The sequence below is a fragment of the Aspergillus tanneri genome (assembly GCF_003426965.1).
Source record: "Aspergillus tanneri strain NIH1004 chromosome Unknown AapTan_4_pilon_pilon_pilon, whole genome shotgun sequence".
NCBI lineage: Eukaryota > Fungi > Ascomycota > Eurotiomycetes > Eurotiales > Aspergillaceae > Aspergillus > Aspergillus tanneri.
Window position 1 is genome coordinate 4129878 of NW_022984631.1, and position 25550 is coordinate 4155427.

General features: G+C 46.8%; 7 protein-coding genes across 7 annotated transcripts; 5 read left to right on the forward strand and 2 right to left on the reverse strand.

Moving 5' to 3' along the window:
• Positions 1-1590: 1590 nt before the first annotated feature.
• ATNIH1004_006546 (uncharacterized protein) lies at positions 1591-1995 on the forward strand (the record flags this gene model as incomplete). Its single annotated transcript, XM_033571173.1, has 2 exons — positions 1591-1704; positions 1783-1995. 2 exons carry the CDS (start codon positions 1591-1593, stop codon positions 1993-1995), a joined length of 327 nt encoding a protein of 108 aa, XP_033427205.1.
• An 840-nt stretch (positions 1996-2835) lies between these two features.
• On the forward strand, positions 2836-4210 carry ATNIH1004_006547 (uncharacterized protein; the record flags this gene model as incomplete). Its single annotated transcript, XM_033571174.1, has 3 exons — positions 2836-3112; positions 3173-3319; positions 3975-4210. 3 exons carry the CDS (start codon positions 2836-2838, stop codon positions 4208-4210), a joined length of 660 nt encoding a protein of 219 aa, XP_033427206.1.
• An 810-nt stretch (positions 4211-5020) lies between these two features.
• ATNIH1004_006548 (uncharacterized protein) lies at positions 5021-7201 on the reverse strand (the record flags this gene model as incomplete). Its single annotated transcript, XM_033571175.1, has 3 exons — positions 5021-6137; positions 6185-6801; positions 6857-7201. 3 exons carry the CDS (start codon positions 7199-7201, stop codon positions 5021-5023), a joined length of 2079 nt encoding a protein of 692 aa, XP_033427207.1.
• Positions 7202-7690: 489 nt separating this feature from the next.
• On the reverse strand, positions 7691-11778 carry ATNIH1004_006549 (uncharacterized protein; the record flags this gene model as incomplete). Its single annotated transcript, XM_033571176.1, has 4 exons — positions 7691-8626; positions 8689-9657; positions 10511-11579; positions 11630-11778. 4 exons carry the CDS (start codon positions 11776-11778, stop codon positions 7691-7693), a joined length of 3123 nt encoding a protein of 1040 aa, XP_033427208.1.
• A 592-nt stretch (positions 11779-12370) lies between these two features.
• ATNIH1004_006550 (uncharacterized protein) lies at positions 12371-14414 on the forward strand (the record flags this gene model as incomplete). The annotated part of the gene is made up of 10 exons (XM_033571177.1): positions 12371-12562; positions 12620-12700; positions 12766-12815; positions 12868-13201; positions 13262-13387; positions 13452-13589; positions 13638-13738; positions 13792-13847; positions 13932-14065; positions 14124-14414. The coding sequence occupies 10 exons, from the start codon at positions 12371-12373 to the stop codon at positions 14412-14414; spliced, it is 1503 nt and encodes a 500-aa protein (XP_033427209.1).
• Positions 14415-15161: 747 nt separating this feature from the next.
• Positions 15162-16017, forward strand: ATNIH1004_006551 (glycoside hydrolase family 75 protein; the record flags this gene model as incomplete). The annotated part of the gene is made up of 3 exons (XM_033571178.1): positions 15162-15257; positions 15329-15694; positions 15760-16017. The coding sequence occupies 3 exons, from the start codon at positions 15162-15164 to the stop codon at positions 16015-16017; spliced, it is 720 nt and encodes a 239-aa protein (XP_033427210.1).
• A 1774-nt stretch (positions 16018-17791) lies between these two features.
• ATNIH1004_006552 (polysaccharide lyase family 7 protein) lies at positions 17792-18551 on the forward strand (the record flags this gene model as incomplete). Its single annotated transcript, XM_033571179.1, has 2 exons — positions 17792-17873; positions 17926-18551. 2 exons carry the CDS (start codon positions 17792-17794, stop codon positions 18549-18551), a joined length of 708 nt encoding a protein of 235 aa, XP_033427211.1.
• Between the last annotated feature and the right edge of the window lie 6999 nt (positions 18552-25550).

Genomic DNA, 25550 nt, shown 5'->3' on the forward strand with positions numbered 1-25550 from the left:
ACATCAGAATATCCCACCCGGTTTATGCCATGCAGCCGGATAGGCGTTGTAGTCACTCGCAATGGTTTCGAATGTATGAGAAACTACTGGCCACTCTAGGAGCTTAAATTACCTTGCTTGTCTAATACCTTATCCGCCGCAGCTTAGTGAGAAATAAACATAAAATCTGAGGCGTTGTGCAGGTTGTCAACAGGCAGACGCTCTCCATAGCGAGCTTTAGAGAATTCCACAAAACTGTACTGGTTGCCGTCTGAAATGGCAAACATACTCTTGTGCTTTATCGGAGCCAGTTTGATATTCCTGGTTGGCTTTTCGGGGGAGATATAAACGCTATACCGCTCATCAACTTCATTCATACCAAGTTAGCAGCCTTTCCATTCCCATTCTCCAGACCACTGCCATAGTTATTGTCGGTGGTATGATCATTGCCATCGAGCTCTAATTCACAATTGGCCACTAGTTGGATATACAACTCATTATCCTCCATGGCGCATTCAAACGATTATCCTTGCCTATGGTTGTACTCCCTAAAGGTCAAGAGCGAGCCAAACTCCCTTGCTTCTCCTAAAGTATCGAAAATGTGTAACTGGAATGATGTATCTAGTGTGTATCTAGTGTCAAGATTGGTACTCCGTCGGCTGATACTAGCGGACTCGGTACGAATGGGGAGAGTTTGGGTGGTTTAAATTCATTAAAGTTGTCTTCACCCACAACTTGGACAACAAAATCATGTAGGACAACGAGGCCGTCTTGCGCCGGGGGAAGGTTTCGGTCGGTAAAGATCGCGCCGTAAATAATGGTCATCCTTCATCTCCATGTTCTGGCCCACGAACTTGAACTCTCCCGTGACAATGAATCGGAAGTGTGCGATTTGGAATTGGCAAGGGATTTCTAACTCGGGGATCCTTATCTCAGCCACGGTACTGGGTGATTGTTGTGTGTATATCAATAGGAAAATGCATCAGTCATTTGCAAGTGTTTTTTCCTCATCTTTTGAAAGGAAAAGGTATAGTTTATTAGACGTTTGTAGACTAGAAAATATATCCGCCTCTTAAACAGACATTGTGGGTCGGACTTCAGGCATCCATCCAGATCACTTGAGTTGATGCCTGGGGCTACTCCTTACTCCCTAATCCTCCAGCTCGAATGAAAATAGCAAAATATATGCTCCCTCCCAATTGGTCCATATTATGATTTGAAATTTCTCGTGTCCCATTCGCTTAACCCATGGAAAACTCTCTAGTGTAACGCCGTTGGTCCAATCACAATGACGAGTCCCAATCAGTGGAGTCCGACCATTTTTTCTCCGGTCGTGTTTATTATCTTATTTTATTTTACCTTTTTTTCCCCTTTCCGCCCAATAAATATCCCAGAGTGTTTCATGTGCTCGGCCATGTTAATGCCTAAAACAAACACTTTAAATGCCTGAAATGCTTCAGGGGTAACATAAAAGAGACATATGTATGGAGATACTCTGAATCTTTTTATTTCCATCACAAACCACCAAAAATACATCCACAGCCAAACATAGTATGATATGAAGGCGCACCCAGTCTTCCCGCGAACACGAAGAACAAAACACTATCGAACATGGAGGGAGAAGACCTAGATACACCTTTCTACTTCATCGTCACCGGCAAATATTGTGACATTTACTACGATAACAATGACTTCCAGCTACAAACCGATTCCATCTTTGTGGTAGTCTGTCCTACCTCTCCGACAACGAGGAGAAGATCATCCACAATGGCAATTACATCGGCTACCTGACGAGTCACCCAGACTACGACAAGAATGTATTTTACATCCGTCGCGAAGAGATTCTTCTCCAACGAAGGGAGCTGGACAGAACGCGTTGAAGGTGCTCTGCATGTTCAGATCTATCCTTTGAGCAAGTTCGAGGTCGAGCCCTCCAGCAATCAAGCACCACCCACCATTTCAGGCCCTGTGGTCAACCCGCAGCATCCCATTTCTGCGGATGACGTGGATCTCTAACACCACGATGCATGGTTCAGTCTATTTCGGCTGGCTTACTATGGATGAACAATGCCGACGAATTTGAGCCGATATTCGGCGGTGAGCCATATAATTATGGAATCAGGTTCCAACCCTCAGAATTGGAAGGCAAAACACAGATTCGTTTGTCAGATGAATGGTATCTGGCTGTCACAATGGATTCTGAAATTGCTGAATATTTACAAGAATGTTACAGCACAATGCATTCAGTCGGTGTTCGTACTGCATGGGATGGTACAGTGTAGGGTCAGTATTAGGGTCACAGGAGCAGTTTACTCTTGTTCCAAGCTGTCTTCCAAGTATGTCTCTGTTGTATGATAGGGTATGTTACTATCAGTTCAATGTGAGCAAGGCCAGTTATGCGGACCTGACACGGGTCGAGAACATTGAAAAGACGTCGCTTTTTCAGTTCGTCTACGAATATAAATAATCTTGGTTGTAATGTTTTGCCTATGATCCGCTATCTAATCTCATCCTTTAATATTCTCGATCCACATATTTTCAGTGCTATCCACAGCACTAAATAAGCCTTGCCGAATACAGTTGTCGGAGAGCAGCCAATGAGCTGTATCTGAACTCCGTCAGTCCGAGAGCGAATAATTCATCCATTGGATCTCCAAAAAGTATTAAATCCACTCCTACCCCTTTCTTATCCCAAAACCAAAGAAAATAGTAATAAAAAGCCGTCAATAAAATGCCCCTAGAACTCCGTCCAATGACCCCCTACGACTTCGAATTCCTCTCAACGGAACCGGGCAAATCATACGACAACTTCTCCGAGGCAATATGGGGAAACCCCGTCCCCCCCGCTGTACAGAAATGGGACATGATGCATCTGCCGAACCTCTTATACAACAGAAACCCAATGTGCACTTTGTCAAAGTTGTCGATACGGATTTGGTTTCCAGCCATGGCGAGGAGCTAGTCAGCTGGGCGAAGTGGATTCGCTATGAGGATGGATTTCCATATGAAGATCTCGACGCATGTCTCGGCGATGATGTCCCGGAGCAGTTTAACGGTGCACTGTTCATTGATTTCGTACGGGCTTTGGATGAAAATCGAAGGAATGCAGGCATCATGGGAAGGCCTTGTTGGTGTATGTCTTCTTATATGCACCGACGTTCTTCCTGCGCACTAATTCTGTGTCACATAACAGTCTTGGAATACCTGTTCACGCGGGAGAAGCATTTCCGTCGTGGTGGTGGGAAGATGCTGATTGACTGGGGGGTGGAAAGGGCTGGTGAAGATCGATTACCGGCATATCTGGATGCCTCGCCTATGGGATATTCTCTTTATCTTCGCTGTGGGTTTCGCGATATGCAGAGTGTCTGTAGAGTAGATTTGAAACGGGGACGCGGAGTTGAGGACTGTGTGAGAGCTATGATCAAGGAGTGTTGAGTACTATAATCTTCTCATGCATTCCTTGTTGGAGCAAATAATGTATGATTTTTCCAAAAGACTATATAATGCCAGATCCATTTTCAATGCAAGTTTCAAATGCTGTCTTCTAATACGAACCACATGCAAATTAGGAGTACTGCTTTACATTTCCGATACGATGGCAAAAGCTTGAGAATATATCTGGAATATGGATTAAACCCTTGGCACCCATGAAGAGTAGTCGATAATGCTAGAATAATTCGATGGAATCGAAATGAGGGGTGAATCCAGGAAGACATTGGCTCGTATATTTCTGCACTACTATGAGTAGGGATAATCATTGCTTACGGGCTAGATGTGATGCGTAACGAGATCGCGATGGGTTGGAGTACCTACGTGGAACCCGTATCCAGCTCGTTTTGCAACATCTTGACTAGTTGCCAAACATTGAGCGGGTGAGAATGCGCCGTCCTGTGGGTTGATAATTGTTGTGCTGAACTGTCTTTGTCATGCTTGCCGCTCTGTCTCAACTTCCAATCCCTCATGAATCTGGCAGTCTATCTACATTCTATCATTAGCCATGGCTATCGGCGGTGCCAATGGCAAGTATCTCCCCGCAGGCATCGACATGTATGACCTGTTCCCGGCACCATTTCCCACGGATGCCAAAACGATCCACCTGGAGATCCTGTCTCTTGCAAAACTTCTGCAACATGACCAGGTCGAGCTGCAATACATCTACGAAAATTGCAGGGACCCGGGCATCTTCCAGCTCGACTTCGCTGATGAAGAGCAGGGCATTCATCTGCTCTGAGATGTGGTTGAATGCACCGGTTTAATGAAGAGGCTTCTGCCCGGACATGAACACAGGAGAAAATAATTTCAAGCAGCACAACCGGGTTGGTGTTTATAGTAAGAGGTATGCGCTTGATTACTGTTTCGTGCAGGCTTGCTGTTAGCTATGAGCAGATGCTCTTCAGTTGTAGATCCTGCCAATGTCGAGGCTGCTAAAATAACCAGCGATCAGTGGGGCGAGCATAATATCGGTATTCAACAACTGGATCCAGGCATGCAGGGAGCGACAGGAAATTCTCTTTATCCTTTGATTGGGTCAGTCCGTTAGGGGTCTTAGCAATGCTAGGGAATGTCTAGATCGTAGTTCATATCAGCCGCTCCAACAGACTAGATATAGTAGTGTATACTCATTTGCGTACTGCAATCTGAGTGAGAGGTCAGTTACCATGCATGGGGGCTAGTAGTTGCCCTACGGCTGAATAGTATCAGATAAAGTACGCACAAGTACCGCTAAATAGCATAGTTTATCGACCCCTCCTACCTATAGCTGCAAGCTTTCCAAATTCAGATCTCCAGTGGGCTCCCAAACGTTTCGATAAATCGTGACCTGAAGGAGCTACATACTATTCCATGGTCCTAAGCCGGTTACCTTGTATCATGTTTGTCTTTTAGAATGCGTGGGTCGCGAAGTATGAGTCTTTTTATCCCTATGAATCCACAGTTTAGACTGCATATACATTCTGTTCTTTCGTTCAACAGTGTCCTTTTCACCAATACATGAGACTTTTCTTTCACTTAATCCAATAAGCCTATATGGAAGCCTGTGAGCTCACACAGGCCCATCCCAGTGATCCAGATCGGTGAACACCTGCCCCCAATCATCCGTAGCAGACGGATTCCCAACCATACTCCCCCACAGGCCCCCGAATCCATCTAATTCTAACGACCCAGGTGTCACTCCACCCCAGGTGAGACCTGTCATGTCGTGCGTCGACGGGGGGAGCGGCACAGTTATCATTGGCAGTTGATCTGCGACAGTCGGTCGAGACGCAGATCCCTTGCTAATTGCATCAGCAGTAGCAATAGCAGTAGTAGACGCTGCTAATCGTCCCCCGTCCTGGTCACTAACATGAACGCTCTGCACGGAGTAACGCTTCAACACGCCAATCAACTTGCCGACCAAGTCTGCCGCCATGGGCGACTGCTCACTGACTCTCTCTAGTAACCGCGACGACTCCGCGAGTTCCCGTCGCCTGCATTCAACATCTGGATGGCGACTGGGCTTGGTCCCCGCCAGGCTGGGATCCGCCGCCATTACAGTGCATGCTTGGAAGAGATGACGGATCACGACGGCGCTGTACCGCGGCAGACGCGGGGGACAATAAGTCTGCGCACCAGCCGACAAATGAGCAGATTGCCAGGGGGCGCCGCCCAAGTAGTCTGATGCCATGTGCATGACCGCCTGTGCCGACCGCAGACAGGCCGTCCGAAACCGCAGAAACCGGTGATCCCGGTCTGCGACGCCGGACTGGATGAATGGCCGGAAAAGTCGTGCGCGACGGGACTCCAGAGCGAGGTGCATCGCTTGACGCATTCGGTGGAACAGTGGCGGGGTGTCGAGAGGCAAGGGGGTGTGGAGGGCACATGGCGGGGGGAAGAGATGACGGACTTCTTCCGTGAGGTAGTCGATTCGGAGCACTTGATCGTAGTGGAGATGCTCGATGTGAGTGGCGGCGAGCAAGTCGGCCACTTCGCGACAGACTTCTGCGAGACGGATACGAGCGATGAGAATGGACATGTCGGTCGGGGTGTCGATAGGTTTGGGCGGTTGCTGATCGCACACAGGGAGGTCGCTATCATTGATGTTGCGCGGGTAATGAACCGCCATGTGCTGCGGATTGACGGTATAGGTTCGGTCAAGAGATCCGCTGGCACAGCTGGCAAGCCTGAATCTACAAATTAGTAAACTTCACGTCTAGGCGCAGAGACGTACCAATCGGTTCCTACTAGATGCCACCACACCCTCCGCTTGACCTCTTGAGTGGTCGAGTCGTCCCTGTTTTCGTAGGCCGGGCCGTCAATCAGATGCAAGGATAGCTCACGAGCTGTAGCCAGGGCTGAGCTCAAGAGATATTTCCATCTAGCTGAGCCGCCCTCCAGGCTATAGAATACATCCTCGAGGATCATCATCGCCTGCAGCCCCTCGAGTGAACTGCCTCCCGCCCGCTGCGAGTGGTCCAACAGTTCCCAGGAAACCTGTCTCCAGAGATACGACTGACGACCTGCCTCGTTCTCGGACGGTCGAGCTCCCTGGCTTAAGTAGAAAGCACTGTCCGCACAAATCGCCAAAGTGAACGCCACATGGTCATTCTTGACCTCTTGTGCCCGCTCGAGACGCGAGTATACATCGTGGAGCACAAACCGAGCGGACACTTCGCTGATGATCCGATTGAGCGGGAGAGAATTTTGCACGAAGTCGTCCAGCAGAGCGAATGCCTCTTCCCGCGGCGGAAGCCACACAGTTCTCGGGGGATCTACATATGGGCCATCCTGCAGCGGCTCTGAATTCTTTTGAATGCAGAAATTAAAGCCACCGGAGTAACTTCGGTTCTGTCGAAAATTAGCCACATTGTGCGGGATGGGATACAGAGTCATGGCCTCATACCAGGGGATGATCTCCCTCGACATCGATAGGCTGTCGCAAAGCCGGCTGGAGTGCATCGGTATTTCTGTTCGGAGTCGCAAACCCCGCCCCAGGTGCCTCAAAAACAGCCTGTTCTAACCTCCGGACTCGAAGCAAGAGATCTTGGTTTGCATCACTTGCGGGGTTCGTCAGTGGGGGAGTCGACTGGCCAACACACTTGACTCCGCGCGCGGCACAGCTGGAGCACGGCTGCTGGCGATCACACTTGAGTTTCTTCACACGGCAGAAGTCGCACGAGGTCCGGGGCTGACGATGACCCGATTCTTCCGTGAGTGTCTCCGCCTTGCGCTTGCGGTTTAGTGACATTTGTGCTCCCTGCGTCCTGCGTGGGAGAAGCCATGGATGATCCGAACGAATGTGGCGAGAGGATGGAAATGGGGCGGGAAGATCCGGAGATAATAATAGTAACACTAGTCCTATATCCGACGCATAGTAAAGATAACTATTGAACAATGCGACAATTATTAAATATATACGCGCCCAGATATAAAGAATGCTATTTTTATTTTATTTTACATATCTAAAAGAAAAGACCTTTCGTGACCGCACGTGTTACCCCTTGTGTGGGCACAGTTGGTGGACTATGGCAGCTACCTTATGAGAGAGCTTCATCGAGAGCTTCTTCTAGGCACTATACATAAATAGAACTATTAGAATTTTTGTTATTCATGCCGTATAATGTCTGTCCGCAGCCATGATACTTTCCATACTTACGGAGTCTTTCAACATGGATATGGAAATAAGACCACTCGTTTGTTGTACGGTTCTACAAAAATAACCTATACAGGGTAACTATCAAAAATCCTCCCATTGACTCTCCAGTCCATCCAACCGGAACTGATGTCGAATATACTCGTCATCAACAAGCTCATCAAGCATGGCCCAAAAGTCCCCGTTGTGCGAAGCCGCGAATCCCATTGTCTCCGCAAGAGCACCCAGACCACACTCATACTCCGGGCCATACGGCTGATCATCCAACTCTTCGTGATTCTGAACCTGGGCAGCAACCAAGTCTGCCATCCTCTGCGCAAGCACCTCGAAGATATCCCGAAATCGCTTCGCCGTCGGCCATCGCTCCGCAATGGCAAAGAGAACATTCGAGCACGCTCGGACATCCTCGAAGCGGCCCATATCGGCACTGCACTTGTCGGCCCAGATACAGTAGAGTAGTGTAAGCCCGGCGGTGAAAATGGAATGAAGTGCGAGGAGATTCCATCCGAGCGGTCGTCGCTGGTGCAGCGTCTTGTAATACTGGCAGATATCGCCTGCCGCCCGGGAGCTTAATGTCAGGTATTCTGCGGTTTTGGATTGCTCGGCCTCGTGGGCTGCGGCTGCTGTCGGGCTGATTCTATGTTGGAGAAGCATACGTAGCGACTTGCTGTATTGGATGCGGTAGAATTCCTGGGTGTCGTATACGCAATAGTCTCTCTTAGGTTCAGATTCAGGTTCCGGTTGACGTCGGACCCTGTCTAGCCACTCCGTGAGCTCGTTTCGTAGCGAGTCGAGGGTCTCATCGTAAGAATTGTCCGACGTGCTTAATGGGATATCGGTGCTGTAAATCTTTTGCTTTATCCTACTTTCCAATCGCCTAAGTCTACATAGATGGACAAATGAGGATAGGTTAGATGTTTCGGAAACATCATATCCCGTAGATGACGGAATTTGATGTGCTTGCTGAAGTTGAAGGATTATATCTGCATCAGTGATATCATCGTCAATGTCAACGGGGAGCTGGTAAGCAGTATGTTAGCGAACAGTAATTTGACCACCTGAGTGTCAGAACCATAACGTACAGGAACGTCGATATCACTCTCCGATAATGCGAATGGCCTCCCGAGTGTCAGAGAGACCGCGCGGTCAAGGATGTACGTGCTCCAGAAAACGCGTCTTTTCAACTCAACCATGTAGGGATTCCGGATCTGGGAATTGTGGCTTCTTATATTCCGGTGCATACCGGACTCCACAGCATAACGCATGGCGATTCCGACGATGTGCCAACTTCCCAGGTTGGAGATACTACCTGGAGTGCGAAGAACATACAGAACCAAGAGAAGCAAACATTGGACCCTTTGGTATCCAGATATCCTGAGGGCCCCATCCAAGAATCGAGTCGCATTCGAATAATGAATATCCGGACTGACTTTCCTGTCCATTTCCGGATGAAGCTGGAGGAGTCGGGCACTGATGGCAAATACCATATGCAGCTGGAAGAGTCTCAGATTGTCGTACTCCGATCGGGTGTCTACTCGTGAAGGCGGACTTTGATACCATTCCAAGAAGCTGTAGAACGACGCCTTATCAAGAAAGGGATACCGTGGGTGAATGCGACTGAAGAAGATCTCCGCCAGTTTCAGCTCCAACTGGGGATCCTCTTCAAGGGAATCGGCCTCACAACTTTGTGGATCCCCCCGATTACCCTGAATCAATAGAGGCGCACCCCGTTCGATAGCCGAGCTAGTCAATGATCCCTGCGATAGGATTCCTTCCACCATTTTCGACAACGAGAAGCCCGACGTGGCGCCAATGTAGAACGGCTCCGCCGTCGCATTCATGCTCAGAAGCGCCACGTCGGTCGATAATTCCGTTGTTAATGAATAAGGCTCAGTGGCTATTTCGTTGCCCTGTGGAGATTCGTTGCTCTCACGCGACGACATCTGGTTGACAGGGCTACCCCGGACACGGGCTTCCAGTTCCGCGACCTTTTTCTCCAAGTCTTTGGCATATTGCAGCAGTCTCGCTTGCTCGTGGCTTGATCCGGCAGTCTGTCGGATCGACCCCGGCCAGATGCAATCTTTCCTTGTCAGTAGGTTCACAAGTCATGATAGTTTGTCCAGGAAGGCAAAATGCGTACAAGCTCCGGCCCTTTCACAAGGCGCGCATGTCGGGAAAGTCCCATTGCACTACGTTCATTAGTGCCACAGACGCAAGATATCTTCCATCAAGGATTTGGGATTTACTTTGGTCTTTCGTCTCTTGCAGCGCTGACAAGCGATGGGCGCGCGAGAGCGTCTTGGGGATGAGGCATTGCCTCCATTGTCCGTGGAAGCAGACAACATATTTGCTCACGAAGATAAATGCCGGTCGATATGAAAATCGAGGCCTACAAAAGGGAGAAGTATCTAAGGACGTCTGCAGCAGAAGAGAAGACTGCGTCCATGGGGAAGTGGGCAACGTGCTCGTAATTCTTCGTCGGTTCCGCCAAGACTCCTCGTTTGTCAGCCTCTTTCCAGAGTCCCCACTATTATGACTATATGCCTCGTGAGAAGAAATGAAGTCGAATATTTGGGAATTGCTCATACATGTCACAGAATTTTATAACTTGAAAAATATATAGAGTAAGAAAGACGCTGCTTTGTTTAGAGAGAATGTTGAGTAAATGTTATGCGCTGTCAGTAAACCCCTTTAAAAATATATATTAACTTCAATGCTCTAGTACATACAACCCTAGTATGAATAGATTCTTCCATAATAGCCTCTCCAGTCCATGGATATAACAAAACTTCATAAAAGATTTCATGCAGCATTATTCTCTGACTTCTCTGATTTCTTTTTATTCTTGGGCTTCTCCAGTCGAAACTCACTGAACGATCCCTTGCATGGCGGTCCCTTACATACCTTGATTACCCGTTTTGACAGATTATAAATCACACAGCTAACGGTACACGTGGGACCGGAATAAGGATTTGGGCCCTTTTGTCCGGAAGGCAACTTCACTTTCTGACCTACAGAGTGCTCACAAAGACTGTGTGGATATCCCGCGTGGTCTTGAAATCCATTGATCAGATCGATGTCATTGAGGAGACCAGTCCGAGCTTGTCTCCGAATACAGGCCTCCAGTCTATCACCACGGTACCAGGAGCTGCCGCCCGCGAGAGTATCCTGAATCTCTGACTGGTACAGAAATGAAGGGGTTTGAAAATGATTGCTATGCAGAATGTAGGGAATATCAGAGCCTCCCGACCCTGACACACTAAAGATCGTTTTTGGCGTCACTTCGAGGCAGATCCCCATATTGTCATCGGTCGACAGCATTAAATTGCAGGAAACGTGCCGTGGGGTTCTCGCAACGCGTTTGAGGCCATCAGCGTAATACGAGCTTTCAAGGAACAGTCGTCGGAGAGCGGCGCAGGGAGGAATAGCTGGAATATCCTCTTTCGAGGTGGCCTCGAGAGAAAAGGGGATGGCGTCGATGGAGCTCTGGAGGGAGTTCGCTGTTAATCCGAGCCCCGCGGAGTTCATCCCTGACCGGCATAGTTGGCCGGCTTCGGTGACCAGGAACATGGATGGCATTTTCTCCGAGGGATCAGGATGGATCTCCAGGTAGATGATTCCATCCTCGGTGAGTAGTCGTTCTGACATGTCCCAATTCTGTGCGGTGAAGACATCTCTATTGAAGGTGGCTTGTGAAAGAATGATAGCGCTGGTGCACTCTGATGGAGAATCAGCGCTCCCCTCCTGGTCATGTTCATTCATGCCGTTGGAAGTGGAGGTTTCCCAACTATCTTCCGATGCTGTAGAGGGAACTCTGATGTGTGAAAGATCGTATCGCGCATTCAGCAAAATTATATCCTCCAGTTCAACTCCCGCTCCGGCTGCGACACCTCGCATCTCCTCTAGTCCAGATGGCCAGTACTTTGACAGACCGGGAATGTAGCATTTTTGAATTATTTCCAGCGCAATTGGCCTAGGGACGAAATTAGTTTTGCTGGGTTACAACTGGGGAAGGGAGAATACCATGGGACTAGTTTTCCCGGTTGTTTATAATGATCTATATTGCGTAGGATCTTCCCCTTGGCCTGTTGCCCGTGAGAGAGTCCGCGATCATAGGGCAATCCCTGCACTACCACGTGCTGGTAGGAATCTTGAGGAGCCTCGCTTTTCATCGCGACGTCCAAACAACGAACAGGAGGATTTATCGACAGAGATTATTAATACGCTTTGTAATTAGTATCGTATCTCTTCAGCCAGTAAAAGTCGACATGCGTGAGATATGAAGTCTTTATAAACGTAGTTATATCCATTTATGAACGCGACCGTCGGAATTGCCGACAGCATCGGCAGCTCCCGATTCTCACCGACAGCTTCGGCAGGCTTCCGAGACCATCGGCAGGAACCGCGACGCCAGATTCCTCTCAACCGTTTTCTCCAAATCCGCTTCCTGACCAAATCCATTGGCTCACACGCAGAGATAAGGGTACAGCTTCCTAGAATGGTGAATTTTAAAAAAGCCATTCTCCACTCGAGATAATTCAACTTCTTTTTGGAAATCTGATAGGGAACTAACAACTATTGTGGAAACTGCGGGGAGAAGAGTCAAGATAATCTGGGGTAGGAAGAGATCAGGCGCTTTGTGATAAAAAGAATGGCAGAGATATAAATCCAGGGATTTTGCTATCTGGGTCCATAGCCAACATTGAAAAAGCAAATGCGACCAACATTGGCCGCCTGATAGCCTTTTCGAAATTCGCAGCTAAGATGGAGAGTAAGTCCGCAAACGTATCTGTGACAGATCCTCCTCGAGCCGATGTGGAGGATACAAGGCCCTCGGTAGGCCTCGATGAGGCCGCAAAAATCTTCAATGGCGAGACAGGGGAGATTGAGGTCGAATTTTCGGAGAAGGAAGCCTCCCAAGTTCGATGGAAGATTGACCTTATTATTGTTCCTATGGTACGATACACAGACCTGATGTGCTGGGTCTCATACTGATAGATGTGTGATATATAGATGACTATCAGTTATATTCTTTCCTTCGTCGATAAGGGAATTCTCTCTACTGCGGCCGTGTATGGGATGAGAGCAGATCTGGTGAGCAGTCAGGAAGCATTTCGATTTTCCATTGAGAAAGCCTATACTAATTACACGGTCGATAGAATCTGAAAGGACAACAGTATAGCTGGACATCCTCTATATTTTATTTTGGGTATGTTTCCAACATCGCGCACAGCTGTCTGGACGGAGACTGACTGAACCAGATATCTTCTCTGGCAGTACCCGAATTCCATATTCATGCAGAAACTTCCTATCGGAAGATGGATAGGGTCGATGATCTTCATGTGGGGGCTGTGTGTCTCTACAACTGCCGCATCGACCAATTTTGCGACGCTTGCCGTCAACCGTTTCTTTCTTGGTCTTTTTGAAGCTTCTAATAACCCTGCGTTCACTCTCCTGGTGAGTCAGTACTTCACCAAGAAGGAGCACGCTCTCCGGTCCTGTATCTGGTGGGCGGGTGGTCCAATCGGTGCCTTTATTGGGGATGGAATATCGAATGGCATCGGTCATGTCCATGGAAAACTGGCGCAATGGCAGGTAGGTATTTCCCCCCTGTGGTACAGAAATATGGAGAACGCCATTCTGAAGGTCTCATAGTACCTCTATCTGATTTTCGGCCCCATCACCATGATCTGGGGAATCGTTATATTTTTTGCTATGCCGTCATCCCCCATGACGGCGTGGTTCTTGACGCCTCATGAAAGAAAAATCGCTGTTGTGCGGGTAAGAAATCGCCTTGTAAATGCCTTATTGTGCTGGGAAACGATCTAACTAGAATAAATGGCAGGTTCTGGAAAACCATGCTGGTCTTCAAAGTCGCGAGTATAAATTGTACCAAGTCAAGGAGGCTCTTCGGGATCCGCAAGCATGGATGTTATTCTCCATTGTCTTTCTACAATGCATTCCCGGAGGAGGACTGAACGCGGTATGTCCCCAGGGGAAATGGCAACAGTGGTTACTGACTCTTCCATAGTTCAACAAGATTATTATTACAGGTCTTGGTTTCTCCAGCGTCGAGTCGACTGTTGTTGCTATGCCTGAACATGCCATTCAGCTGGTATCAGTGTTACTATCGTAAGTTATGTAGAGTCCCCAAGAGCGAAGGTGTAGCTGACCACAACGCAGAGGTATTATATGCTCGTGGGTTGGAAAGGGAAGATGCATCGCGATGATTCTGAGCAATGTATGTGTCCTAGTGGGAAGCGTTCTACTATACAGTCAGTTACCTCATCCCCATGACTCTTCAACAAGGCCTGACAATATTCAGCTCTCCCGACGGATCGTAAGATGTCACGTCTTGGTGCAGTATATTCGCTACTCACATGCACCGTTTCCTACATTATGTGCATGTCCCTTATCTCATCCAATATTGCCGGCTTCACGAAGAAGATGACCGTGAGCGTAAGTATTTACGCATACTCCGTTTGAGAATATTATCACTAACAGCAATTCCACACAGGTTATGGTCTTCGTCGGATATTGTATCGGACAGATTATCACCCCTCAATTCTTTATCGCGCAGGAGTCCCCGACGTATCCGACAGGATTTCGAGCCTACTTCGTAACCGCCTCTATGATGATCGCCATCGAAGCGGGGTTAATGCTATACCTGCTCAATGAAAACAAGCGTCGAGAGAAACGTGCCTTGGAAGCAGGTGTCTCTCAGAATTCTAGTGGACATCGGATTGTGGAGAGCGACCTGATGGATATCACGGATTGGGAACGATCCAACTTTCGCTATGCATGGTAGTGCTTACTCCGGAAGCCTAAATAACAGGATCCGCAAGTAAGCGGAACCATCGCTTAGACCGAAGCTAGTCCACACTCCAGACTATGTACGGGGTAGTTCATGTTGACTAGTGATTACCTACTTTTTTCTTTCTTCCACTTAGAATTTAATTCTCCAATTTTAGCCGTCTTCTGAAACTAAGGGAAACAAGAACTCGAGAACTGGAGCCGACGTGCCCTCCTGCGTCCAGGCGCGCCATTTTCCTAATTGGGCCTGCTTAGCGAGGGACCTTCGTAGCCTATTCAGATACTAGGAACTCGGCATTCTGTTACCTTACTTTTAAGCTTCTGACACCGGGCTGGCCCTAGTCCCTACTGTGTACGTCATCTGTCTCAACAGACCGGATTTTCCGTCTTTGCCGGTGGATGCAGCTCCGACGAATCAACCTGCCCAATTCCGCCATGCGTATGAGATAGATTACTCCACCACTGCAACTCTGCACAAAAACCTGTCTTGTAACCTGGGGGATTTTCCAGGTGGAGGCACCCGGAAACATGTTAATGGTGCCACTGTCCAGCCCGCGGACTGGAAATAGTTCCGCCAATTAGCGTGTCGATCTCTTGGGGGCGATGTTTCGGGCTTTACCCAGTGTCCAGAGCTGTTACAGGAGATGACTTTATAAGGGAGCCAATTTCTTCGCATGGGGATACAGCAGTTTGCACATAACTTTTCATTGATCCACACGTTCTTGAATCAACTTGCCAGAAAATGCGTTTTTCTGAGCTCTTCGCCATTGCTTTGGCCACTGGTGCCACTGCGTACGATCTGCCCGACAACCTGAAGCAGATCTACGACAAGCACAAGGTACGCTTTCCTCGTTATATGTCCTGTGCTACCACACGAAGGCCAGTGTCTAACGCTCTACGGGCCCACAGGGGAAATGCTCGCACGTTCTGCAAAAGGGCTTCACCAACGGTGACTCGGGCAGCAAGAGCTTCGAGTACTGCGGTGACATCCCCAACGCCATTTTCATGCACAACTCTGGCAAGAATGAATACACCAATATGGACATAGACTGTGATGGGGCCAACAACTCCGCGGGCAAGTGCGCAAATGACCCTTCGGGCCGGGATATCACCGCGTTCCAGGATGAGGTGGCCAAGTTCGGCATCAAAGACCTGGATGCCAACATCCACCCATATGTTGTCTTCGGAAATGAGGACCATTCTCCTAGCTTCAAGCCCCAGAAGTATGGCATGAAGCCCTTGAGTGTCATGGCCGTTGTGTGTGGTGGAAAACTGGTACGTAATTTTTTTTTTTTTTTCTTTGTCCTGGCGAATTGAATGTTAACCTGCTGGACTCATAGCACTACGGAATCTGGGGTGACACCAACGGTGGTGTCTCTACTGGCGAGGCCTCCATTTCCCTGGCTGAACTTTGCTTCCCTAATGAGCACCTTGATGGCGACCATGGCCATGACGCCAACGATGTTCTCTTCATCGGTTTCACCAGCGATGACGCCGTTCCGGGAAGCAAGGCCAACTGGAAGGCCAAGAACTCCAAGGAGTTCGAGGACAGCATCAAGTCCATCGGGGACAAGTTGGTTTCTGGTCTCAAGGCTTAGGTGTTTACTTTATAAAGTCAAGAATGGGATTGGTCCGCTGGTCAGCCCCGAACATGTGTATATATATAACTAGCGAAGGAGTTAGTTCCTTTAGTGCATATTCCAAGTATTGAGACGTGGTGTGCATAAAACAGGAGCGTTATTGTGTCACAATATAATACACTTTTGCCGTATTGGGTGGATAACTTGTCGGTTCGATATAGCATGTGTTTCTAGGTCAGGCGATAGACAATAAGCAGTAGGCATTTCGGGTCATGACTGTAGTAAAAGGATAAAGCTTACTGGGGCAGAAAGGTTAGATTGAAATTTATTGATCTTTTTCTGTCTAAAATGAACATAATACCATATAATACTTTGAATGTCTGATGAAAGTCTTTAAAAATATGTATATTGCGATAATTAAAAATATTGTGAGTGTTCTTTCACACCCTTTATTTAGAGTAGTTGGGGGAATTAGAGGAAGTAAAAAAAACTATAAAGACGGATGAAAACTCATGTCTAGGCGAAGATAATAAACGGATAAATATCGGATGCCATCCACAGTACCTATCCGTAGAAACAAGCCCACTAGTCACAGCTGAAACTGACAACTGCATTGGCTGCCTCTCTTCTCTCCATGGTAGTGGAGACACGGTGGACCAAATTACTGTACTGTTTTTATTACCTACCCATCTACCTCCCTCGATCTTTTTTACACATGCTAAACCTCAATAATCAAGAAGTTAATGCACTCAACCCAGGGATCATCAAGGATAAACGTGTGAGGGATTCAGCTCCCGGAACGATGCTGAGCTTGTCTATCTCTGTGGGGGCCAATAATCCTTTGCGTATCCAGAAACGGCCAGTGGGTCACGGAGCTGAAGGTCAGCAGAGAGGCCAAGCAAGGTGAGTATAAGCAGGAATAGGGGAACGGCTGCAAAATTGCGTATGTCAGAGGTGTGCCTGATTAAATTCCTATATTACTTAACCAGCAACTCCTCTATTGATAATAAGTACCAGAAAGAAAATAATGTACGAGTTGATTACTGTATGTCTACTCTTCATTCCTCATAAAATAAATATAAAATAACTATCCGTAAATATACACTATAGCATATATTTATAAATATTAAGTAATAGGGTACTAAAGAATATTGGACAGCTAGAAGACTGGCAGAAGAGAACAGGCTATGCAACTAGTTAATAGTAGAATTAACAAATGATATTAGTCTATTTAAATCCAGTATAGTCTGAACATAAGCAATTATGTCCATGGAAAGCACAAAAGTAAGGGATAATCTTATATTTGGGTATTATTCAGTATTTTATGAATTCAATTGGACAATGCATTCCATTGTTTCTATCGGCGGATTGTTGCATATATCCTCCGTCTTACGTGGGCGCTCGGTGAAACTTCCTCGACGCAGACACTTTTGCAAGGAAAAATATAAGTCCACCAGTCCGGTAGCAGATCAAACCATCAAACAGGTTCGTACATAATTACTAAGGAAGTCAACCCTGTCAACAGTGACAAAAGCGCTGATCATGCACATTTTAGGCCCAGGGAAACCCCGAAATCACCGGGCAATATTGTATCAGAATAGCGAACGCCATGGCTCCCAGGTCTGACTGTTAGAAGAACCTTCTCCGGAGTATCCGTCCTAATTTCGTATAGCCAGACCCTGTTATATACAGCTCACGCATACAAAATGCGACGTTTATCCTCGATTGTATCGCATTTCGATCTCAGTCCTACCTGAATTGTCTCTCAGCTACCCCTCAGTCACAACTCAATATGTTATCGAAGACACTCCTACTAGTTTCCCTCCTCGCCATTCAGGGCGCTTCTGCTCTTGATCCCAAATGTGCTCCAGGAGGTAACTTTGACTTGTCCGTCTGGAACCTTCAGCTACCCATCGGCGAAAAAAGGTCACCCGACGACCATCACGCCGGCCAAACTGAAGGGCTGCAATGGATATCAAAACAAGAAGTTCTTCTATACCGACACACAGGATGGCTCCTTGGTCATGAAAGTCCCCGGCTCCCCGGACAATAGCGACTGTGTCACCACCCCGAATAGCAAGCACTGCCGCTCTGAGTTCCGTGAACTCGCACCTGACAGCGGCGACAAAGCCAGCTGGGACCCATCGGAGTCCACGAACAGATTGAAGGCTACTCTCACCGTGACCAACCCTGACGATAGCAAGCACGGTACCGTTATTGGTCAGATCCATATTGACGACAAGATCTCAAGCAAACCAGTCTGTGAGCTCTACTATAGCAAGTCTGGAGATCTGACCATGGGGGTTGAGAGGACTCGTGACGGTGGCGACAGCAAATTCACCAAGGTTGGAAACGTTGCTGTGGGAACCAAGTTCACGTACGAGATTCGATACGAGTCTGATAAGCTCAGTGTCAGCATCAACGGGGGTTCGCCGAAATCATTGGATACTTATGAGTTGAAATCCCCCAAGTCGTACTTCAAGGCTGGAAACTACAACCAGGGTGAATCGGCTTCAGAAGTACATTTCTATGAACTTACTGTGCAGCATTAGGTTTGGTCACAGCAGTGAAGCTCTACCTGGTATGGGCAGCCTACCTAGTTGTGTTGACCAGACAGGGGGGCTTGTTAAAGTGTTTAAAAAAACATGTTACTCTTGACATTGTATAGTTATTGCGAATATGCTTTGGTTAATGTATGTAGGCAGAGCTCTCTGAGAGTAAAGTATATTTGTCTATCTTCTTACTATATTTATGTAGCTACAGTCATCTGTCACTATTTTACAATCTTGTACAAGTTGTCATGAAGCAAGATACTACTATCAACGAATTAATAACACCTACCTTTAAAATCCTACAGTCATTTCACAGCCGTTCTTGGAATTTCATTGAGTTCCAACTTGGGCCGGTACTTTGTTTATAGACTAATGGTAACATTTAATATTTTGTGTTAAGGGGGGCATCTATAATGGTCAGAAGTACCGAAAGATGAGCTTGACATGTCTCTGCTCATCCAGTGAAATTAGGTAGTACAATCCTGATAGGTGTATAGACGAGCACGGTGAAAAACGGTCTTAGTTGCCGATGTTTGATCATTATGAGTAACCACTTCTATATATACTAAAGCAACATCTAGGCTGATGATTGATTCCTGTTAGATACAACAGAAACCAAAACAGAGATAGCATAGACAGTCCAGCGGGTATAAAATAAAACCCAAGAAGCAGGCATTCCTTAGTCGTAAAAGCATCAACGTATAGGCAACTCAGCACTTTTATAATAGCATTAATTGTTGAGTTCAGAGTGTACAAGAGTGAAACTGTATTCAGGTCATCTTGAATCGTTTTCTCAGCAAGTAGTCAGCAAGATAGATGCTGGGAGTATCCGGTCTCGTTTCAGGAGGCCATACCAAAATGGTAAAACCAACCATGAAAGGGGGAATTCACAGGTACTCACTTAAATTGAAATATGTCTTAAATAGTTTAAAGTTGTAGTAAGCCGCCTTCTGGAATGTCCTATAGGTCCTGTCCCGACTCCCAACTTTCTACCCATTTCTCCTATCTCTTCGATGGCCTAGGCTGGTCTGGGAATGCTCTGTGGAAGGCCCTTGAAACTATGTGCTAGATACCAGGTATGATTGGGGTCACATCTCCTCCAATGCACTTGATATTGGGGCCTCCCTCTCGATATCCGCAAAGCCAAGGTTCGCTCCACTTCCCATTTTTGCTCGTTGCTCGCGTTGCACGTTTCAGTGATATTTTCGAAGGTCTCCCTCTTCTAGATCTTCGAGAATTTTTAGCTCCGCGCGTGGATGAAAGCCGCCAGAGTGCCCCGGCTTGTAATCGAAGGAGGACTGTAATAGCATAGTGTTGGCCTCATTCGATGCATTTGGCATGAAAGTGAAGAAATACGACGTCTCCGACCCGTGAGTCTCGATGGTTAGGATAGCTCGCCCCAAAATATCTTGATTTCTGTAGCACAACACGCAGATGCCGAGCTACGTAGAGACGTACGGGAATGTCCAGATGATGCAGGGTCGGTTGCTTTTGTCAGGGGCTGAGTTGCATACCTTCGTCTCATTAAGGGAGGCTGACACTCTTCCGGTTTAGAGTTGCGAGACTGGTGATCATGCCGAACGACGTCCATTACCTGGGAGTGGTGGTCGGGCAACTTGCTCATGAGCCCGATCAGATATGCAAATCGCCTGTCAAAGACAACTGTGCAAGGGACAATAAGCAGGACCCAAGACCTCTTCCGTTACTGTTGCCCTGGTTTCTTTGTATGTATTAGTAGTTGTAGCTTTTCTTTTTTCTCTATCTTACCCGCCTTCGTTCTGCAGCCGTCCGACGACTTCTAGTATGGCAACGGTGGCTTAAACCAACCCCTGATGGCTATCAATTAGATTGAAAGGGGTGTTGGAAACGATGGGACAAAATTCTGTATTGTTTTGTCTTTCTACCTAATTATTGCAATAAATCTAACCGATATATCCAAGACCGACCCATAACGGACGAGGACTTCGAAGCCGCCCAATAGCCCATATCTATTACTCCTAGCTTGAGTATAAACCAGCATGTCCGCCAATAGAGACCTGAGAGCTTCTCCACTTGCACTTCATGACCTCATGGACCCATATGAACTGATGAAATTGAGCTTTGCTCTAACGTAGCGATCGTCTAACTTGCCACTTATCAGGTTCCCAGCTCACGGTGAATTTTGAAAGAATACATCTGCCCTTCTCTATTTCAATCCGGATCATCGAGGAACGACGCAAGGCCATCTCCTGCCGTCAGAAGAAGATTTATTCGTTTGTCACTTGCTGCAAGCATTATAACAATGGCTTTGATCATATTACACAATAATAACCAGACAGACCTGGAGGCTGAGCAGCACGTCACACGTTTCTGGGATCTTTTGGAGCAAGGCAACGTTCAAACTGGTAATTAACATTTGGGGCAAAGTGCGGTTCGATGAGACTACTGCATATAATGTATTGCTGCACGGTAATGCTGGTAGCCCATGAACTGATTCTGCAGTTGATTGAATTGTTAAGGTAATTCTTGATTGCCCTGAGGTCAACAGCTTCCTGAATTGACTTGATAGTCTAAAGGTAGTCCTGTAATGTGACAATGTCTTCTCTTAGCTGGTTACGGTTTCCTGTATCCACCTGGTTTTCAAGGATTGTGTACTTTCCAAGTTTCACGGTGATTGTGCCACTGAAGGTAGGAACGATAAGCTCATATAAGTCTATGATCCATGGCAATTGAGAATGGTTAACGAGATCTCACCAGCTATCCTGTGGCTATTCATTCGCATGTCTTCATTCGCATGTCTGTTGATTGAACCCTGTAAAGCATGGACGAATCAAGGGCCGTAGAGTCACCAGCGAGTAGTACAATAGTGCCTAGATTAAATGTACATAGTGTGCCAGACTCCTCCTGGTCAAAATTAAGTGAATCAAGAAGCATTTGAGTACAGGTTGAATTGTCCATGTACCTAAAATGTCCTTGAGAAAGCCCCAACAAGAAGCTCGTCACATTCCTACCGACGGCTTGTTCAAAACAGACTCTGTCCTTGTTCCCATCCTCATCTATCGATATCGTACTGAGATTGGTGTCTACAGCGGCGAGGGCCAATTCTAGGTATTGTTTCCCAGAACACTCCGGAGTTATAACTGTTCGAAAATGTACAGTGGCTAGGTTCCGAGTTTGGATTTTCCAGTCCGTCCCGTGTGGTGACAGAAACACCTTGTTTCCCTTTCGGGAGCTTCGAGAAGTTGACGCAAACTGCATTGTTCCGGCGGCTTCCTCTGCGATTTAAATCAGGGCATTCAGGCTAAATGAAACGTATCTGCTCCGGGGCTTACTTAATAATATATCTCGTATGTTTGGACTTCGCAGAGGTATCTCAAAGATCCCGAAGCCACGGCCCAGGTGGCGCAACACAGAACACAGAGGCAATATGGCCACCACAGGCCTTGGAGGCTCCAAATTCATCAGGAGGTAATTAAGGATACAAAGATAGACACAGTTGTAGTATCCTGAATATTGCGGAAGGCGAAGGGCAAGTAAATGAACTTTTGAGCTATTCTTTACACCTAGCCATCCAAACTTCAGTGCTGATTATGCAGCTTCATATGCATCTGATATTCGCAACTACCTCGAAAATTATGATATGATAGATCACTTTTATAGTGCCAAAAATTGCGTCTTTTAGTAGATATAAAGTGGTTCGTGATTAAATTAATCAGAACCTCCATTCTTTACCTGTCTATCCCTTTGCTGGATTAGTAGTAGTCGCTTCTGAAAGCTCTATATTTGTTGACAGAAATCAACCAATCAGTGTACACTTATCACATGTATGCATGCAGACTTGGAACCAGTCAGTGCCGGATGTTCACAAGTACATAGCATGATGCTAGCTCCACTTGCCGGGTCACGACTGGCCTGTGCCAACAGTGAGCAAGAGAGGCGCTAATAGTAAATAGCGGGTGCAAGAGTCGGTTTCCTTTGTTGGGTAATGGAATTATGGAGACTTTCGAATCCGATATGGTGACAAGCACCTTCTTTTGCACTTGTGGATAGAAGGGGCCTCACAACTGACAAGCCTCTTTTGCGGCTCTCAGGTCACAAGATATCAGCCATTCATTGCCGCGCTTGGACAAATGCTACCTTCCTGGGAGGATGGTATAGCCTTAATTTGCACCGGAAAATACTCGATCAACACACGCAGCACCATGCCTCTTGTCTTATTCGAATATTTTAACTGAAACGCACCCTCAAACTAAAGTGGTATTTTGACAAGAGTCGGCCACTACCAGCCTAGATTTAATTGGTAGAAGTTGGGTATGGAGACATGGATGTACTATTGAGTACGGCATATACTAGATACTTTCTAGATAAGAGAAAAGCAGGCCATGCAAGCTCATTGGTGAAAAACATATAGCCCGACAGGTATAGTGGAATCTAAAAATAGAAGTAAGTTCCCACTTAAAAGAAAATTAGAACAGTTTGATGCGGCACCCTCGGAGCTGATAATACCGTCATATGCCTCTGGAAATAGTCGACACATATTGAACTAAGTCCTATTTATACTCATATCCTCTGAACGGTTTATGAAAAACTGATCCTACAACGACTAGCTTCTCTGGTACCATTAATGGTACTAGAGTTATACGGTTGTTAATCTATTGTGTTTTGCCGCCTGCGCTAAACACATAATGTCCTGAACCATAGCCAATGTCTTACCGAGGAGTACATTTGCCGACAAGCTTTGAATAATGTACAGTGCCGTGTCCCTTAATAGTTGGTATATTCACACTTTTCTCCTATCCTCAGAGGCTGACCTTTATACCAGCCTGCAATCTCCATTGAAATAGCTGGATCGGAAACCTAAATTCGCTCCAACCACTGCGATTTATTCCTTCGCTTTCATTAGCCTACCAAAAAGACTGCTTTAAAATAGCTTCACGTTCTTCTTTGTCAACGCCAGTGAGAACATTTCTAAGGCGCGATTCAAGCACAATGGCAAAGGGTAGTACCGAACAAGTTAACGGGAACTTGATTATCGGCCTTATTATCCTCGCAGCTTGTGCAACGGCTATGATAATCTGCTGCATCCAACAAATGCTAGTCGACCAGCCACCTAAAGTTTCCCAAGATATATCTGCGGAACAAAAAGCTTATATGCAACAAGTGCGCAAGCGGAACCTCGACCAACTATGGTATGACTCGCGAGCGAAATACAGTCCACGAGGAACGGAAGCGTAGTGGTATAAGGTGGCTTAATGTCTGCTGTTGGAATTATTCATGTTCTATATCGTGCTTTTATGACCTATGAAACAATGGCGTTGGTATATATGCATGCCCGTGAAAGAATCCAACATGGTCATTGCTTCTATCCCGTCCAGTCAAAACATGTTCATTAAATTCGAGCACTACTTCTTATGGCTTGGTATGCCGTAGGAAAACATGGAAATGCTTGGAAAATTAGCCCTTCAGGAATCACCTGCAAAGGTAGAGATGAGGCCGGTAAAGCGGGCAAGAAACGAAGGGAGAATCGAAGGAACAGGCGAAGAGACGAGGAAGGAGGCGTAATCATTATTACAGCTCAAAGGTCTATTTACAAATAGTGCATCCTAGGTCATCGCGGTCCGTCCAAACGCTAGAAGGTAGAACTTGGATGATGCTTCGCGGTGATTAAACTATTACCTTGCTCGCTGTTGTTCTCTTGTAAACCTGTCTTTTCTTCTACCGAGGATGCATAGTGTAGACGAGCTGTATTTACCGACCGGTATACTTGCACCGACCTTTGTCTTGACATAGCTCCAACGAGACTGACAGCTTGTCATGAAGCTGACCTACACTCAGCGTTGCTTAGGCAAGACAAAGACTACAACGAAGAGTTTAGAATGCATTGTTTCCAGACTATTAACGTTGTAAAATGGACTGCGACTGCTGGCATTTGGGCACTAAATGTGTGCAGAGGCAAAATTTCCAGGCGTAAACTCACGCTATTAGCATGCCAAAGCGTCCGGGAAACACCTGTGTGGGCTGGCTTGTAATTTGGGCACCTTATCCCACAAGATAGATTAACTGCATCGCACCGACTGTTGGCCCCGCTAGAGTTCCGTTCTTTGCGCGAGGCATCTTCTGTGCAGTTCGGCAAGACATGTAAGTCCTAATCCCTTTCAATTGTTGCTTCTCACTCTAGTATCGTATGACATTGGACAAATAATGCTGGCAATTATCTGCTCGCACTAAATATGTTTAGCGAAATCTTTGCGCCGCTGGTTGTGATCGGCAGGAACAAAGACAACATCGGATGGGCTAACCATGAACGATAAGAGGGTCTTTCTGTCAAACATGGTTGCCCAAAAGTAACCAGGTAAGCACTAAATCGCCTTAAGGCAGGCCAAGCTGGTGCTAAAGGCTGCACCGCAGGGGTTAGTGTCCGAGCGTGCAGCTAGTCCGTCGGGATCAACCATTCCGTTCACTGCGATGTCAGGCAGGAAGTATTTTGCGACCGATTCTTTTACTGAACTACGGGCTATGAAGCCATGAAACCACTGGATTAGCAACAATATTGACCAATTTGAGCACCACGACCAGCGAGGATTACCATTCGGCCAGCTTATTTATATATTGCGAAGTATGCTCGTAGTCTATACATAACCGCTGATGACCCCTGCAAAGAAAACACCATTCGCAGTCGGCCATGTCCCAACAAATGGCCGGCCTGGGAATATTACCAGTGAGCAAGGCCCCGGTCAGGGAAGCGGAGATTGTAAACAAAGCTCGTATCAAACTCTCTAGGGTAGGTGTAAAGTGCGATATACTAATTTTAAAGAGGTCTGACAATCCAGTATGTCCTACAGAGCGCATTGTCCGATATGGGGTCTGTGTAGGAGAAGATTCAGTTCAAGCGCGTGGTGAGGTTAGTCCTTGTCCTGAGTTTTAGTAAACGGCACAACGTACTGTGAATCAACAAGCCGTATGACTAAAATAACATCAATACTGCCAGAATTTGTACAACCAAATTTTCCCTAACTGTTT